The sequence below is a fragment of the Jatropha curcas genome, chromosome 4 (assembly GCF_041381405.1).
Source record: "Jatropha curcas cultivar XTBG-Jc1 chromosome 4, XTBG_Jcur_1.0, whole genome shotgun sequence".
NCBI classification, from domain to species: Eukaryota; Viridiplantae; Streptophyta; class Magnoliopsida; order Malpighiales; family Euphorbiaceae; genus Jatropha; species Jatropha curcas.
Genome location: NC_143154.1, coordinates 10770125 through 10788960, shown reverse-complemented (window position 1 = coordinate 10788960; position 18836 = coordinate 10770125). Strand labels below are relative to the sequence as shown.

Below are 18836 nucleotides of genomic sequence, written 5' to 3'. Positions count from 1 at the left end.
TCAATATCAGAAACAATGGTATCTCCAAGTATAGCATTTCTCATATTTATGAGGAACTCTATCCATTAAGTATTATTTCTCTCTGTTTTTTTCTTCTTTAATTTTCTAATATATTATATAATCCTTCACAACAAAATCAGTTAGCTTTAATTATAAATTAAACTTTAATATGATAGCGTTGTTAAGTGGCATTATTATAGCCTTTTTCAATAATTTTATTTATTATACTTTTGTTTCTTTTAGACAGGATAAGCATTAGGATTTGTGCAGGTTCAAGGTCTCCAAAGCCTATAATAAGCCTAGTCTGTAATTTATCTATATTTCATGTTGATATAATCCACGGGCTTCACATTAACATCCACTTTGAAATAAACAAATACATCAATCGGGCCTTTACGCCTATTTACAAATTTTCATTCACCAAGAGTAATAACATTTAGACTTTGAAGCCTAATTCATATATCCTACTATATTAACTTGTGAACACGTTTTACACCATTATCCATACTACATCTATACTATATATAAATGTGGAAATGTGAGAGAATAATTGGATTTTCGACCGCCTTTAATAAAATTTAGAATATTCTAAAATAACTTTAGTCATAATCAATTAAAAAATTACAGTTTATTAATTAATTAAATATTTAAATAAATACTTCTAGATAATTAACATTTCAAAATTTTAATTTTTATCTTTTTTAAATTTCTTTTTTAATAAATATATACGATAATGGGACATTTAAAAATTTTTACATTTTATTTTTGAATTTATTATTTATTTGATTTTATTTTGATTATAATTTAAAGTATTTTATTTAGAAAGGAGATAAAAATAGAAAAATGTATTTTTTTATTAATACTATTTTTTTCTTTATGTTTGTATGATATTTTTAAAAGTAAATTTTCAAATAGAATAAATCTTTAATATAAATTTTTAAAAATATATTGCATATAAATATTTTAGATGATTATCTAAAATAAAAATAGTTACCTAATAGTTTTCTTTTTTTTTTTTATGGAAAAGAATATGTGATATTTTTCTTTCATAGTACTCTTAGAAATAATCAGATTATGGTAATAAAAGGAAAAGACTTATACAATAATAAGATTAATAAATATTTAACTGATATAATAGTTTATGTGATATATATATTGCTTTAAAGAAGTTGATCTAGTTGGTTCTCCAAGTAAGATTGAATCAATCAAGAGAAATTACTCTTTAATGAATATGTCAAGAAGTTACCAAATGTTTCTTCATCATCTAATCCTTCAAATTTAGTAAGGCCTAATAGTGGTGGAGTGAGGTCCATGGGATTTGGATCCACGCTAGCTGCAATAAGTTTTTAACTCCTTTTTAATTTTTGTCTTTCTTTATGTAATTGCTTTCTAATTTTTGCCTTTGTTTATGTAATGATCAAATAATTAATTTATAGATTTGTATTACTATTTGAATTATTGTGGATTGTTTGAATAGGATTTCATAGATACTAGCTGCCTCATTGATTCTCAGTCTGAGAAACCTTAATTAGAGAAGTACTTGGATAAATCACGACTTGATTGGAGAGATTTTCAAATTCTAGATGTTTTGAATTGGTGGAAGGAGAATAAGACAAGATTTTCTAACTTGTCCCGTATGGCTTGTGACATTTCAAGCATTCCAATCACCACAATGGCTTCAAAGTCTGCATTTAGTATTAGTGCTAGAGTTCTAAACAAGTACCAGAGTTGTCTGCTTCCTAAAAATGTGCAACCTTTGATTTATGCACGTAATTGGTTGCTTGGTTATGCTCCTGAGGGTAAGTAATACTTTGTAAATAATTTTATTTTAATTCATCACTTATGTTTATGCATGTTATTTATCAATTTTGTTTTTTGTAGACAAAGATCAAGATGTCAATGGCAACAAAAGGGTAGATGGAGAAGATGTATCAGTTTCCAATAAGATTCAAATGTTGTTGATCTGGAGGAAGATGAATAGACGATGTTGATTGATATTTTCTTATTTTGAATAGTTTTTATTAAGATTATTTTGTTATTTGAATGATTTTAATAGGTTTTGTTTAGATTTTAGTTTAATTATATGTTAAGTTGTTTTTCTTCTCATTGAGGGTTTTCAATTGTGAAAGTTGTTAAAGCTATGATTTTTATTACTTTTTTTTTTATTAATTTCTGCCAATATGTGATGCATGGTAATTATAGCATCTGGTTGGATTGGCATAAGAAAAGAAAATAAATAATAGGGAGTTGAAATCTATTTGTTGATTATAGTGTCTTTCTTCATTTGTTGATTATGGTTGGTACAATATGAAGCTTATGTAACTTGAGTTAATAGCGTGAGTTTAATTAGTTTTTTTAAGTCTAAGTCTAAATAAAAAAATGGACATGTCCATGCCCATTCGCGGGTCAATTTCGAGCTGGGCCGAGTCCAAATATTAAAGGCCCATTTTTTTAACAAGCTTTTTTAGCTCGACCCGTTTTGGGATCGAGTTCACGTGGGTCGGACAGCCCGTTTTGACAATATCGCTGAAAACCTTATGGTTGATTCGAAACCTCGGTTGTTGGTCTGAGAACCCTGTTATGGTCTAAGGACCCTATCGTTAGGTCTGAAAACCCTGGTGATTGGTCTAAACAACCTGTTGACAGTTTGAATACCTAACAGTTGGCTTGAACACACTGTTGATGGTATAAAAACCCTGCTTTTAATTTGAATATTCTGTAGTTGGTCTAAACACCTTGGTTTTAGTCTGAATACTCTCTAGTTGGTTTGAACACACTAACAGTTGGTCTGAATACCTGTTGACGGTCTGAATACCTGAGTAACTGGTCTGAATCGCCCTATTATCTATCTGCATACGTTGCTTTTAGCCTAAATACTCTATAGTTGGTCTAAACACCCTGGCAGTTGCTTAACACCCTATTGATGGTCTGAATACTCTGGTAGTTGGTCTGGACACCCCATTGACGGTCTAAATTACCTTGCTAATGGTTTGAACACCCTGCTTTTAGCTTGAAAACTCTATAGTTGGTCTGAACACCCTATTGACAATCTGAATACCCAGGTAATTAGTCTGAATCAACTTGTTAATGGTTTGGTTACACTGATTGCCTGATTGGTTACACCGATTGCATAATTGGTTGCAGTGGTTGCCTAATTAAAATTGGTGGCACTGATGGCCTAATTGGTTACACTAGATGCTTGATTGAAATAGTGGCACCGGTTGCATGCTCTGACTAGTTGTATTGATCGCATGTTTTGGATGGTTGCACTGATTGCCTATTCTAGTTGGTTGCACTATCTGTCTATTTCGGTTGCTTGTATTGATTACCTGTTCTTGATGGTTACGCTAATTGCCTGTTTTGGTTCCTTGCACTGACTACTTGTTTTGGTTCCTTGCACTAACTACCTGTTTTAGTTATTTGCACTGATTGCCTGTTCGGATGGGTTGCATTGACTACCTATTTTGGATAGTTGCATTGGTTGCTTATTAAGGTTTCTTGCACTGACTGCCTATTTCGGGCGCTTGCACTGACTACCTATTTCGGTTCTTGTACTGACTGCCTATTCTAGATGGTTAACTGATTGCCTGTTTTGGTTCCTCACACCGATTGCTTGTTTTGGTTGTTTGCACTAATTGCCTGTTCGAATTGCTTACATTGATTGCCTATTCGGATTGCTTGCACTGGTTACTTGTTTCATTCTTTTTTTGTCACTGACTACCCTGATCTAAAAATTTTACACTTGTTGCCTATTTATTCTGCTCTTTATTGACTTGAAAGCCATGGTTTGTGAAAAATATGCATATGTATGATTTATGTTGTGAAATTGTTAATGCGGTAACCATTTCTAAACTTGTTTAGGTTCTTGACTCGATTTACAAGCCTTTTGGAAAAGGCTTAGGTGTTCAAAGAGGGTATAATTACGTCTATACGATCTGTCAATAGGTTGCATGGGAGTGCTTATTTTCTAGATTTTGGGTGCAATGTCTGGTTTTGCTTTAGGTCGGGCTGGATATGATAAATGCTTAGGTTAATAGAAGAGCCCTTTGGTATTTTAGAAAGGGCACTCGGGGATAAGGCTTGTAATGGTGCTTAAGGATGAGGCTTATGATGGTGCTCAGGGATGAGGTTAAAGATGAGGCTTAGGATGAAGGCTTATGATGGTGCTCAGGGATGAGGCTAAAGATGAGGCTTAGGAATAGGCTTATGATGGTGCTTAGGGATAAGGCTTACGATGCTGCTTAGGGATAAGGCTTATGATGGTGCTCAAGGATAAAGCTTTGGATGATGCTCGGGGATGAGGCTTGTGATGGTGCTCGGAGATGAGACTTGGGATGGTGCTCAAGGATGAGGCTCCGGATAGTGCTCAAGGATGAGGCTTAGGATGATGCTCGGGGATGAGGCTTGTGATGGTGCTTAGAGATGAGGCTTGGGATGGTGCTCTAGGATGAGAGATGAGGCTTGGGAGGGTGCTTATAATTTCTTCCTTGCTTTTGATTCCCCAAGCTTGTTTTCTTGCGATTGATTGCTTTTTCTATGGGGTGTTTTTCCTTGAATTTCTTTACTTGCTTTACTAGCTAGTATCAATGGAATTTTCTCCCCTTTTTTCTATGTTTTAATAAAAATCAAATCCTTCAATTATACATTATTGCACTCAGGGTAAGAATTGAAATTGGTTTAATGGCTTGGTTTAATAAGGGTAAACAAGAAAATTTTATGGATTATAGGCTTCAAATTGGTTGCAAAAGTCATATTTTTAACTTAGGTGGTCTAGGCTAAATATAAACTTTCATCAAAGAATGCCTAAATCATCTCTTTCTAAATGTAAGCATTTAAACTTTTGCCTCAAAGGGAATTCTAATTTGTTCTAGGAATGCCAAGGTTAAATAACTTTTTAGAAAAAAAAAACATGCCTATATCTCATAAATTTCACAAAAATTAGTGTTTATAATCTTAGAAATAAATAGTTAAACCAAAGAATTATGTTATATTAAAAATTTTTAATTTAGAGCTTAAATATACTAGATAAGAAAATCAACTCAAATTCATTCACAAATTACAAAACCATGACAGCTTTCAAGCCTACTTGTAATTATTCCAACCAGTGTTAAGCAAAAATAAAAATTTTAGCTAAAATTTTTCCTTCCCCCAATTTAATCAAACACATTGTCCCCAATATGTACTAAATAAACTGATTTCCCCAAACTTATTGCATTAACAGAAGAAAAGAAATAAGAGACCGGATAAAAGCATTACCAAAATTGTATTGCAAAATACAATAAAGCTGGTAGCTGGAAAATGTCATAGCTAAAAGACCAAAACAAACATTAAGAGAAAAAGCTACTAAAAGATATCATAGTCAACTAAAAATCAAAAGAAGAATAAGAACACAAAATGATCAGTGTATGAGGACAAAGTCAAAATCAAAATCAAAACAAAAGGTAAAAATCCATCAAGACTCCGGTGGTGGGGGTGGATGTGGCTGTAAGAGCTGGATGACAGTTTGGAGTTGGCCTTGCAGTGTATCCATGCGAGAGTCGAGGCTCCCGTGCATAATCTCGATGGATTGGAATCGGTCTGCAATCATAGATTCCATCCCATTAAGGCATGTGTCAAATATGTCCATTCGAGACATCATCCGTGCCAGGACTTCGTCATTGGACATGTTTGACGTACCTTGAAAGGATGGACCAGCACTGGAAGTACCTGCACCAAAAGAAGAACCAAAAGGAGGTGGATTACCCTCCTCCATGTCAGTACCACTTGCACCCTCGGCTTCCTTATCCTCAGAACTGTCCTCTCGAGCACCTACTACCCGATAAGCATCTCCGACCTTCTCAATCAGTTTCATGTGGCTCATGACATCTAAATCCAATCTGATACCCTTTCCCCCTCCAACACTATCATAGATTGGTCTAGCCGGGTTCCAGACTCGTAAATATGCAGCAATGCGGGTCACAGAACACCCCATCATGATAGCCCCTTTATCTGCTCTAGCAACCCTCCCCCATCTTTGGCAGAGCCAATACCCAACATTCAGCAAAAATCCTTTTTCAATCGCCCATAAAAAGTATAATTCATTCAAGCTTAAGACTCCATCACTTTCACTCCTTCCAAAGATAGTGTTAGATAAGAATTTGTGTATGTATCTTAGGGCAGGATTTTTTAGTTTAGAGGCCCTTGAATACCTAGGATTATAATTAATTTCATCGGTAAAATGTTGCCATGTACTACGGTCATGAAAATCCTTAGATATTTGGATTTGAGTGTTTCCGTGGGGAATCCAAAAATATGGCTAACTTCATTCACAGATAAATCAAAAGTTCTACCAAGTAGCCTAAAGCGAATTTTGCTCAGGGGAGAGGTAGGCAAAAATCGAATCGAAGACGAATAAGAACTCAAAAACTCTAAAGTTAAAGGCGCATAAGCCAGATCCTTCATCTTAAGAAACTGTCCCCATCCTATACGCCTAAGTGGTTCTATCACAGCATCTCGAAGACCCACTTGCGTTAAGGCAGTTTCATCAATGAATCTATTGGGTAAAATAGAGCGAAGAGATAATTTATTGTACCTTTCTTGTTGCTCGGGTGAAGCGATCTCAAATGGAGGAGGAGCAGGCATCGAAGGAGGTGGACCAAGTGGAGGAGCGGTGGAGGATTGTGCGATTGGCCATTTTCTAGCGGCAACCGAGGAAGAGGGTCTGCTACACTTGTATCGAGGAGGCATGATGGAGGAAGATGGTATGAAAATTTGGTGTGGATTGTGTTTGATTTGAGAGAAAAGGGAAAAAAAAAGAGAAAATTGGAGAAGAGAGGTTGACGGCTAGGGCGTGCGAGAAGGAAATGAGAGGTGGTTAAGGCGTGTGCTTTAAATAGAGGCGCCATTTAATGCGCACATCTGGTCGTGGCACGGGCATGCTCCTTGGCATGGCCAGATTGTGTGCGCTATTGTGTCCTTGAGGCGGTTCATGGCACAAGCGTGCTGTCTGACACGCCTGGGGCGTGCGAGCCTCTGTCCTGCAAAAGAAAAAATTGAAGCTTACCTGGCACGAGCGTGCTCAAGTGCATGGTATGGGCGTGCTTCCCTCTAACTTGCAAGGTGAAATCTCCCTTTGGATAGCACGAGCGTGCTACTGGACACGCTTTGGGCATGCTTGTCCCTGACTCTCACAATGGTTTTCTCCTTTCTTGACGCACGGGCGTGCTGTTGTGCACGATTCGGGCGTGCTTTCCTCTACTTCTCAAAGCAAAATTTTTCTTTTAAGGTACACGGGCGTGTCTTGAGACATGGTCTGGGCGTGCTGAGTTGTCTTATTATGGCACGGCGTGCTGACCTGTGGATTTTAACTTGACCCTGAAAAATTTTGGCTAAAACAAAAGAGCAATCATGGAGAAAAATTGGGAAATTTTGCAAAAGAAATAAGAGAAATAAATGGAAGAAAAATAAAAAAGAAGATAACATGGATTGTCTCCCACAAGCGCTTTTGTTTAACGTCATTTAAGCTCGACTCACTCAACCTAGTTCAGGTTAAACGAGATTGACGGCACTCTTGATAGGATCAAAGTTGTCATTTTGATAAACTTTCAAACGTTGAGCATTAACTTTGAAACTTCGATTAGACTTATCATCCACTATTTCGATGGCCCCATGTGGAAAAATTTCCTTGATTGTGAATGGACCGGACCATCTAGAGCGCAACTTACTAGGAAAGAGACGGAGTCTAGAATTATAGAGCAATACTTGTGGTCCTACCTTTAGATTCCTAAGGATAATATGCTTATTGTGCCATTGTTTGGTGCGATCTTTATATATCTTGGCACTCTCGTAAGCATGAAGGCGCATTTCATCCATCATATTCAATTGAAGCAAACGTTTTTGACCAACTTCATTTGCATTAAAGTTGAGAAATTGAATTGCCCAAAATGCTTTGTGTTCCAACTCAATAGGAAGATGACAACCCTTATCGTAGACCATGCGATATGGAGATATACCAATTGGTGTCTTGAACGCAGTTCTGTAAGCCCATAGAGCATCATCGAGTTTCTTGGACCAATCTTTTCTAGATTGTCCAACAGTGGTTTCCAGGATCTTCTTGATTTCTCTATTGGTAACTTCTACTTGTCCACTTGTTTGAGGATGATATGGAGTTCCTACACGATGAGTAACACCATATTTTGCAAGAAAGGAATCTAAATATTTGTTGCAAAAGTGCTTACCTCCGTCCGTGATTATTGCCTTAGGAGTGCCATGACGTGTGAAAGTATACTTCTTGATAAAATTCATTACACTCTTGGCATCATTGTTTGGCAGAGCAACAGCTTCCGCCCATTTTGACACATAGTCCACCGCTACTAGGATGTATTGGTTGGAGTATGATGGTGGAAAAGGTCCTATGAAGTCCAGACCCCAAACATCGAAGATTTCAACTTCAAGGATGCTATTCAAAGGCATCTCATGTCTCTTCGAAATGTTACCTAACCTTTGACAACGATCATAAAGATGAACATACTTAAAAGCATCTTTAAATAGATTAGGCTAATACAAACCGCTTTCCAATATACACACTGCTGTCTTGTTTGCTCCAAAATGTCCTCCACATTCCATTGAATGCAGAATTTAAGGACACTTTCCATTTTAGCTTCCGGTATACAACGCTGGAATAGCTGATCACTACAGTATTTGAACAAAAAGGGCTCCTCCCAATGGTAGTATTTGATATCATGGAAGAACTTTTTCTTTTGTTGATAAGAAAAGTTGGGAGGAGGGATTTTGCAAACAATGTAGTTAACTATATTAGCATACCAGGGGGTTTATGTGTTCGCCAACAGTAGAACTTGCTCATGGGGGAAGTTTTCATTGATTTGTAACTCTGTTGTTTCTTCTTCCCCCAATTCTAGCCTGGAAAGGTGGTCAGCCACAAGATTTTCGGTTCCCTTTTTGTCGCGAATTTCCAGATCAAATTCCTGTAATAAAAGCACCCAACGAATTAGTCTCGGTTTTGCATCTTTCTTTTCTAGTAAATATTTGATAGCTGAGTGATCAGTGTAACTATTGTTTTGGCTCCAATTAAATAGGCCCTAAATTTGTTAAAAGCAAAAACAATAGCTAGTAGTTCTTTTCAGTAGTTGCATAATTTAATTGCGCATCATTCAATGTGCGACTAGCATAATAGATAACGTGCAACTTCTTTTCCTTTCTTTGCCCAAGAACCGCTCCAACATCGTGATCATTAGGATCACACATAAGCTCGAAGGGAAGAGTCCAATCTGGTGTAGTGATGATAAGGGCTGAGATCAACTCCTTCTTTAACCTGTTAAAAGCATCTAAACACTCTTTGTCAAAATTAAAAGGAACATCTTTAACTAATAAATTACAAAGAGGTTTTGTGATTTTTGAGAAGTCCTTGATGAACCTCCTGTAGAATCCTGCATGACCAAGAAAACTCCTTATTCCTTTCACTGAGTTAGGAGGAGGTAGTTTTTCAATTACCTCGATTTTGGCTTTGTCTACTTCAATCCCCTTTTGAGAGATCTTATGCCCTAAGACAATACCTTCACTAACCATAAAATGACACTTTTCCCAATTCAAAACAAGGTTAGTGTGTTCACATCGTTGCATTACTAAGGATAAGTTATGAAGACATGCATCAAAAGAAGAACCAAATACAGAGAAGTCATCCATGAATATTTCAATAAATTTCTCTACCATATCAGAAAAGATGGACATCATGCATCTTTGGAAGGTTGCAGGGGCATTGCATAGTTCAAAAGGCATTCTCCTATAGGCAAAAGTGCCATAAGGACAAGTGAAAGTAGTTTTCTCTTGATCTTCAGGAGCAATAGGTATTTGAAAGTATCCTAAATAACCATCTAAGAAACAATAAAAGGGATAACCTGTAAGTCTTTCAAGCATTTGATCAATAAAGGGTAAGGGAAAGTGGTCCTTGTGTGTTGCTTTGTTCAATTTCCTATAATCTATACACACGCCAACCTGTGACTATTCTAGTGGGAATTAATTCATTGTTTTCATTAGAGATAACAGTCATATCTCCCTTCTTTGGAACAACTTGGACAGGACTCATCCAACTACTATCGGAAATTGGATAAATGATGCCGGCATCCAGGAGTTTTATAATTTCAGCCTTGACTACCTCCTTCATGTTTGGATTCAATTGCCTTTGATGCTAGATTGAAGGTTTGTAGTCTTCTTCTTCCATCAGGATTTTATGCATGCATACACTCGGGCTTATTCCTTGTAGATCTGAAATTGACCAGCCTAGTGCCTCCGTATGCTTTCGAAGAACCTGCAACAATCTTTCTTCTTGATCAAGCGTTAAATGAGAAGAAATAATAATAGGAAAAGAATGATTCTCACCTAAGAATGCATGTTTTAAATGAGGTGGGAGTTGTTTCAGTTCTTGTTTAGGTGGTTCACTTTCTTTCTCATTCATGATGCTTGATTCATTAATGTTATTTTCAATATGCAAAGTGTTTTCCACACATTCATCAACAACATCAATTCGAAAACAATCACCATAGTCCATAGGAAGTTTACAAGATTTAAGAACATCAAAGACAATTTCTTCCTGTCCAACCCTCAGAGTTAACTTACCTTCATACACATCAATTAATGCTCTCGCAATTGCAAGAAAAGGCCTCCCAAGGATTAAAGATCCTTCCCTGTCTTCATCAATATCAAGAATAACAAAATCAACAGGAAAGATGAATGTACCTACCTTTACAAGCACATCTTCTACAATTCCTCTTGGATATTTCATTGATCGATCCGCTAATTGTAGAGACATCCTTGTTGGTTTGAGCTCTCCCATACCTAGCATCTTAAAAACTTCATAAGACATAAGATTAATGCTAGCACCTAAATCTACCAAAGCTTTTTCAAAATCAAGATTACCAATAATGCAAGGGATAGAGAAACTTCCTGGATCCTTTAACTTTGGAGGCAGTTTATTTTGGATAATTGCACTGCATTGCTCGGTTAACATTACCATTCCTTGATCATTGATTTTTCGTTTCTTACTCAGGATATCTTTTAGGAATTTCGCATAGCTAGGCATTTGAGCAAGAGCTTCAGCAAAAGGAATATTGATTTGAAGCTTTTTGAATACATCCAGAAATTTGAGGAAGCTCTTGTCATCTTGTGCTTTCTTTAACCTTTGTGGGAAGGGAACAGGTAGAACATAGGGTTTTACTTTTTCTTGTTCTTCTAGGTCAATGATGGGCACCTTTGGCTGCTCTTCCACTTTCTTTTCTTTCTTTGGTGGTTCTTCTAATTGTTTGCCACTTCTCAAGGTGATAGCCTGCACCTACTCTTTAGGATTCTTTTCAGTGTTGCTAGGTAACGTACCTTGAGGTCGTGATGCCATCATGTTTGCAAATTGTCCTAGCTGAATCTCCAAATTTCTTATCACAGCCTGCTGGATTTTATGGTTTTCTTTGGTTTTGTTCATGAAATCCATGTGCGATTTAGAAAGGGCAGTGAGAAGGTCATCATAAGTTTTCTTTTCTTGAGGAAGGAACCCTGGTGATGCATTCAAGGCATTGTTAGGATTCCCATAGGACAAATTAGGATGGTTCCTCAACCTATTATCATATGAGTTGGAGTAAGGGTAATTTTTCCTTCCGTGATTCATCACATAATTTACTTGCTCCAAGGTTTGCATATTCAAAGAGTCTATCATGCATTCTCCAATCCCATGTTGTCCATTGCACCTATCACAAACTTGCATAATAGAATTCACAAGATTAGTAGTTAACATGTCCAGTTTTCTTACCATGTTATCTACTTTTGCATTAAGTGCTGTAATGGCATCTATTTCATAGACTCCTGCAGTCCTCTTCCTCTCGGAATTGTTTTGGTAATGGCTGTTGCTTGCCATCTCCTCTATCAATTCATATGCCTCATCAATTCCCTTCTTCTCAAAAGATCCACCTGCAGCTGCATCTAAAGTGATTTTAGTACTAGGAGATAATGCATTATAGAAAGTTTGTACCTGTAACCACTTAGGCAAACTGTGATGTGGGCACTTTCTCAACAAGTCCTTGAATCTTTCCCAAGCTTCATACAAGCTTTCTTGATCATAGCAAGCAAATGTCATTATCTCATTGCGCAGTTTTGTGGTTTTTGAAGATGGAAAGAATTTTGCTAAGAACTTTTGGGCTAATTCTTCCCATGTTGTGAAACTTCCAGTGGGGTGTGATTGTAACCAGGATCATGCTTTATCCCTAAGAGTGAAAGGGAAAAGTCTCAATTTAATTGCATCTTTGGAAGCACCATTCTGTTTGAAAGTATCGCAAATTTCCAAGAAATTTGTGATATGGGCATTAGGATCTTCACTAGGCAAACCCCCATATTGGATCGAGGTGGAAAGCATTTGGATAACTGCGGGTTTGATCTCAAAATTATTAGCTTCCACCCGAGGTCTTGTAATACTCGAGGTTGTCCTATTAAGATTAGGTGTTGTGTAGTCTCGCAAAGTGCGGACCGGATGTTGAAGTGGAGGTCCGTTTACGTTTTCGTTCTCGTTCTCGTTGACCATGTCTGCTTGTTGTTCGGGTTTTATTTCACGTTTTCTTCTTGCAGCGTTGTACCTACGATAAGTTCTTTCAATTTATGGATCAAAGACTAAAGGTTCAGTCTTTCTTGATCGTCTTTGCATAAACACCTGAAATAGGTCTTAAAAGAAAATTAAATAAAACAAAAAGGAATGTCTAAATTAATAATAGGGTAATTAATATTGATATTGATAACGCCAATAAAACGGTGCCAAAAACTTGACAATGGTTTTCACAAGTGTACGAAATCGCAACAAGTAATATAGAGTGAAAGAGTATCTTATCCACAGGGATTGTATATCAAGTACCAAAATTATGTCAACCTATTATTATTTAAACGACAATAAGAGAGATTTGTTATAAGGAAAGTAAATTTGAAAATAAAAACAGAAAGAGATCAAGCAACAAAATTTAGGTGAAAAGAAATCAAGGATTAAAACTACTAGGGAATTTGATTTCACTTAATTCTATCCAATTTATTTTATTAGTTTGTTAATCAATTTTAATTATTCAAGTAGGGGAAACAACCCTAAAATCACTAAAAAGCTCTCCCAATGTATTGTTAGCTATTCTAATCTAATCTAATTACCTATCTTCCAATAGCGTAATCAAACATAAATTAAATCATTAAGTTTTATGGTTGTTTTGTGAATTCATAACCTAAGATCATTAACTTATGAAAACCCCCCTTGAGTCAAACCATATAGCTTCCGCATCAAGTTATTATTCTCAAGTAATTTATTACCTTTTTCATATCAAAAACCCTTCTCCCAATAGTGATTAATGAAATAATTCAATCCAGGGGAGAAACTCTACCTGGAAGCTTTAAGCTCAATAATAAATTATAACAAGAACAATGAAAAGCAAATCTAATATTATAAATTGGAATCGAATTAAGTTACATCAAATCTCTAGTATAAGAATTTAGCTAGATATAGTAAGTAAATAAAACTTAATAATACTTGAATAATTCTTCATAATCAGTGATGAACAATGAAAAGAAAAAAAAAACAAGATTTAAGAGTTTAGAGATAAGAACTAGGTAACAGCTATGTGGATGGCTTCCTTGAATCTTGGCACAAATCTTGGATGCTTGAGACCTTTGAGAGAGAGAGAGAACTATGTAGAAAACTACTCAATTTCGAGATACCAATCAATGAAGAGTTCCCCTCTTTATATAGACCTCCTGAAGGTAAATCTGACTCCGTTTAGGAAATAGAATCCTTATTAAGTACAAAATCTTCTTTAGGAGATCATGACTGTTTAGGCCTTGGATTTCTTCTTAGTTAGGACTCTTTTCTCTTCCAAAATAGGTCTAGATCTTGTTTAGTACGTTTAGGAAACTATCCGAGGTGGGCCCATGTGAGAAAAGGATTGATTTGCGTTTTTAGCTCACGTCAGTTCTGCCTTCGAAGCACGGGCGTGCCATTGAGCACGGCTTGGGCGTGCTTGAGTCTGGAACTATGAATGATTGGGCACGGGCCGTGCTATGCAACACACTTCAAAAGAGTCTTTGTGGCATGGGCGTGCGCCTTAACACGGCTGGGGAGTGCTAGGCTCTGACTTTCCAAGATAAGTTTCATCCCAGGCGTGCTAGGAAGACACGCCCTGAGGTTCCTTTGGGCACGGGTGTGTCACATAGCACGGGCCAGCCGTCCTAGCCCCTAGCTCTCCACTTGATTTCTCTTATTTTAGCATGGGCGTGCTATGATACACGGGCTGGGCGTGCTTGAGGCTGAGTAATTTACTTTGTAATGCTCTTTTCTGTGCCAAAACCCTGCAAATTTCTTTCAAATCAAGTATATTATGATTCAAGGAAACTTTGAACAAAATTATACTTAAAATGAAGTAAAAATAAATTAAAGTGATAAAATTTAATAATAAAGCTATACTAAAAACACTATAAAAATGATACTTATCAATCATTACTAAGACATTTTTAGGAGAAAAAATTAAGCGTTTACAGTTTGGCCCCACTTTGATGATATTTTGCTTTTTGAGCAAGATGTCATCAAAGTGTAAAGTAGACGCGCCAGTAAGAGATCCTTACTTGATAGTTGTTGAAATGTCATGTCTGGTTGAGATAAGGCGGGCGTCCTTTAGATTGATTTGCGTTCTTTGAATGGCTTGGATGGAGGAGGTGTGCCATTTTGACTGCTTTGTTGATGTAGATTGTCATTTTGGCAATGTTAGGTGGGCGAATTGTGTCATGGTGATTGATGTCTTCTACGGCTGACTGCTGGTTGGCAGCTTAGTTGAAATGCGTCACTTTGGACGGGTGCGTTCTTTGAACAATTTAAACTAAAAGAAGATGCTAATTCGACGCTTCGGACAATGGATGGGCCACTTAGGATGACTTGATCTGAAATGCACCACATTGGACGGTGGTCACTTTGGGCAGTGGTCACTTTAGATGAGTGTGTTCCTAGAATGGCTTGGGTGCGCCACCCAGGACGACTTGATCTGAATTGTGCCACTTTGGGCAGTCATCACTTTGGACTAGTGCGTTCTTTGAACGGCTTAGGTGTTCCACCTAGGACAACTTGATCTAAAATGTACCACTTTGGGCGATTATCACTTTGCACGGGTGCGTTCTTTGAATGGCTTGGGTGCACCACCTGGGACAGCTTGATCTGAAATGCACCACTTTGGGCAGATCTGCAAAATAATTTTGGTAACAGGGAACAAAAGCTTTTCGGCCAATTATGGTTAAAGGTAAAATTCTGTGATTGTGCCCGGAAAATCGTGCTCGTGCGAAAAGACTTGAGTTCACACACATTTATGAGTTTGCATAAAGATGTATGAGCTTATTCAGATTTACTGGAACTTATTGAAAACCATGTCATGGCATGCAAAACAGTGAAAATTTTACATGTTGGGTCGAGGCTTACCTGTGACCAATAGTGATGCCCCTGGTTGGGTGGCGAGCCATTGGTGGGTTTCCAGCTAGGCATAGTAGCCGGTCGCTGCAAGTGGGCCTTTAGTCCATTTTGGGCCTAAGGGCCTAAGTTGGGCCCATAAGCCCATTAAACTCTTATAAATCGGTGAAAGTGACATTTAGTTGTCACTTTCAACCTATACTTTCATAAAGCTTTCTTTGAGAACTCTTTGATTCCGTCTCTTACTACCAATCACCATGGTCGCCGAAAATGTTGCTGATTGGCTTCTTGGAGGTGCAGTAATTGATCCTCTGATTAGGCCAGTTGGTCACAGCATGAAGTTGCGAGAGTTCATACCCGACGTAGGGAACTCCATTAATCTGCAGCTAGATTTGCCCATGCGCCTTTGCTGGGGTACGACTAAGTTAATTTGAAACCTCTCATTTTGTATTTGCTACACTAGGAAGACTAGAACATGCAAACAATAGGTTAGAAATCAAAGATTTTCCATCTAAATGCTCCACAGTATATTCTGTTTGGCTAGGGCTTTGAGTTGTGCGTGCTCCATAGAGGATGTGGCACGCGCCACTTTGACTGTGATCTGCATGGTTTTTTGTCATTTTTCTTTGATTACTTGCACCAATAACATACAAATTCGCGCTTTGCGCTTATTAGTCAATATACTTACAATGATTTATTTTGCAGAAGAGCGTGAAGCAAGGGAAATTTGGTGGAAATGCCTACACAACCGATGAGTGGTTCAACCGGTACCCCATTTGGGTTCAAGATCATGTCTGGGAGGCTGCCTTCAAGCCTTTTGTTGACATATTATCGCGGGTACAGGGCGGAGCCTGTCGTCAAGCATACTATCCCTGATGAAGCGGTGGATGGATACCACACACACTTTCCATCTTCCATTTGGTGAGATGACTATCACACCGATGGACTTTACTACCATCACCAGCCTACCATTTGGAGGATGGTCTGTTGTCTTCAATGACTAGCTTTGGCTCTTAGACCGGCTAGGTTTATGGGCGAGTCTTAGAGCCGTTATTGGCGTGGAGCCTACTATAACTTAGAAGAGGATATGGTATGAGAGCATCATTTCACAATATGAGAAGATACCCCTGGAGCAGGTAGAGGCGATGGATGTGGACGTCATGGCCCGACCCTTTTTGTCTTATTTCCTTTCTACCACCCTATTCACCAACCATGGGAATCATGCAGATTTGGCACTACTACCTCCACTGCAAGACTTAGATGAGACTGGGTAGTATAACTAGGGAGCTGTTGCTTTATCGTATCTCTACTATGGGATGGATCTCTACATCTGGGCGCGCATTTGAAGGTTGGCCACAAGCGTGTGATTGAGGTACGTACGACCCATCAGCCTACTAGTAATGGGGGAGAAAACATTTTCTTTGTTGGGTTTGAGTCTCCTGAAGGTCTAGGGTGCTGCCAAATAACACATTCTAGAAGACTCTAGCAGTTGAATTGGTGATCAGCATATAAACTATGCTTTCTTACCTTTCATTTTTAGCATCTCACCTTCTCTAGAGAAGTGAAACTCGAACAGATAGAGCAGATGGTCTAACTACATAACTTTTTCTTTTTCATTACTTTTGGGGATCGTAAAGCACATCCAACAAGGCTTACGATATTTTCATTTCGAGCAGACCACTCTACTTACTTTCTCTTAGGAGGAGCAATGAGAAATGTAAGACTCAGCCACTGAAAAACGAATGTGAGTTCGGCTTTAGGGCCTCTAAAGCATTACTTCTATGATCTTAGGAGCACTCCCACGCCCAACTAAAACTAAGATTGGGCTAGCTGAACCAGTTTCAAAGGCTAGATTCCTCCAACTTTCGATCTGCGATAACAAATTCTCTTTTGTGATGGTGATTTTCCTTCTTCTTCTGCTTCTATCACTGATTGTTGTTTTAACCTTGGCACAGATATGGGCTTGTGAGTACCGGGTCCTCCCCATGCCTATGCTGTTTGGCTTTGAAGCTGTCAACAACGAGAGGACTCTTCCTCGAGGCTAGGCTTGGAGGTTTAACAAGAGATACGCACATACCACCTTGGATATCTCAGCCTTCAGGCAAACGCTGAACAGCTTGAATTGGATAGAGCAATCTGTCAGTCCATAATTCCTAAACTATTTCTTTCTTTTCCCTTTCTCCTCATTGGACTTGCCTTTCTTTTATTGTGATTTTGCAGATTGTAAAGTATCCATGAGGACAAATTGTTGAGTTCCCTAACTTTGTCCAGGCAGCTGTGGCATATCAGTAGAGGAGGCTGCTCTTGCCCAAGCTCTTTTATGATATGTACTACCTCAGGAAGAGGGTGTATGAGTGGAAGCTCAATCTGGACCAGAGGAGGGTACCCCATGATGTCCCATATTATATGTTGCGCACCCGCTCAATCAAGCTGGAGCAAGAAGCTGCCACAACATGCAAGGGCTCAATGGCCACTGATCATTTGGCTGCTTTAGTACCTGGTACTTACGCCATCTTTTTGAGAACCCAGTTGTTGGTCCATGTACCACCTCCCACTGAATTTGACCCATTTGCAAAGGCAGAGGAGTTGGATGGAGATCGGGGCCTTGCCCCAACTTGGGTAAATTTCATGTATGTTACTCTATTCTTGGCTTTCCCTTAGTGTGTTGTTCCACTTACTTATTGTTTGTGCTCCATTATTGTAGTGACGGCAGTGTAAGAAGCGCATTAGGAGAGTCTCCAACTCTGAGGCTCCAGACACAACTATCCTTATCGGCAAGCCGAGGCATGCTCCAGGCGCCTAATTTTCGTTTATTTTTAAGCGGACTGGGCGGACTGCACAAGGCATACTGAAGACCCACCTTGTGAGTCCCTACTGAATGACTCCATCGAGTTACACCATATAAGACTCCATTCCCTTTTTTACAGACATCTTTTCTTTATAATTTCACATTCTTAGTGGATGCCCCTATCTTTATTCCTTAGGTATCCATCTTTGACTATAATGAGATGTGCTAGCTGTATGAAGTTATGCTACTTAAGTTGGCTATGGCGAGGCCCTCGAATTAGAAAATATCTACGAGTATCGAAAAAGAACAAATCAGAAAATAGAATGCAATGCGCATGTCGTGTATGCATGATATGCAAAGCTAATGAGTTTAAATGCATGTAGAGAGCTAACATGGTGCCTCCTGCTGGTCGAGGTTAAGAGTTCCAGCGCGGCAGGCGAGCTGGTCATGGAGCTAGATGCAGACCGGTCGTTATTGAAGAAGTTGAAGAGTCTGAGAGTGAAGATTCTAAGGAGACGACCTCATATGTGTCTTGAGAAGGCTGCCCTTTCTCACTTCTTTTAGTCTTATTTTCCTCTTTTCTTTTTATAGTGTAGG

The 18836-nt window shown here is 38.2% G+C and overlaps 1 protein-coding gene and 1 non-coding gene across 2 annotated transcripts; one reads left to right on the top strand and one right to left on the bottom strand.

Annotated features, from left to right (window-relative positions):
- Positions 1-8810: 8810 nt before the first annotated feature.
- Positions 8811-11074, bottom strand: LOC149496849 (uncharacterized). Its single transcript, XM_089719939.1, has 4 exons — positions 10534-11074; positions 9413-9425; positions 9211-9310; positions 8811-8963 (listed from the first exon to the last, which is right to left on the bottom strand). Exons 1-4 carry the CDS (start codon positions 11072-11074, stop codon positions 8811-8813), a joined length of 807 nt encoding a protein of 268 aa, XP_089576065.1.
- Positions 11075-12026: 952 nt separating this feature from the next.
- Positions 12027-12133, top strand: LOC149496848 (small nucleolar RNA R71). The gene has a single exon (XR_016320707.1). It is a non-coding gene; the product is annotated as a small nucleolar RNA R71 (small nucleolar RNA).
- The last annotated feature ends 6703 nt before the right edge of the window (positions 12134-18836 follow it).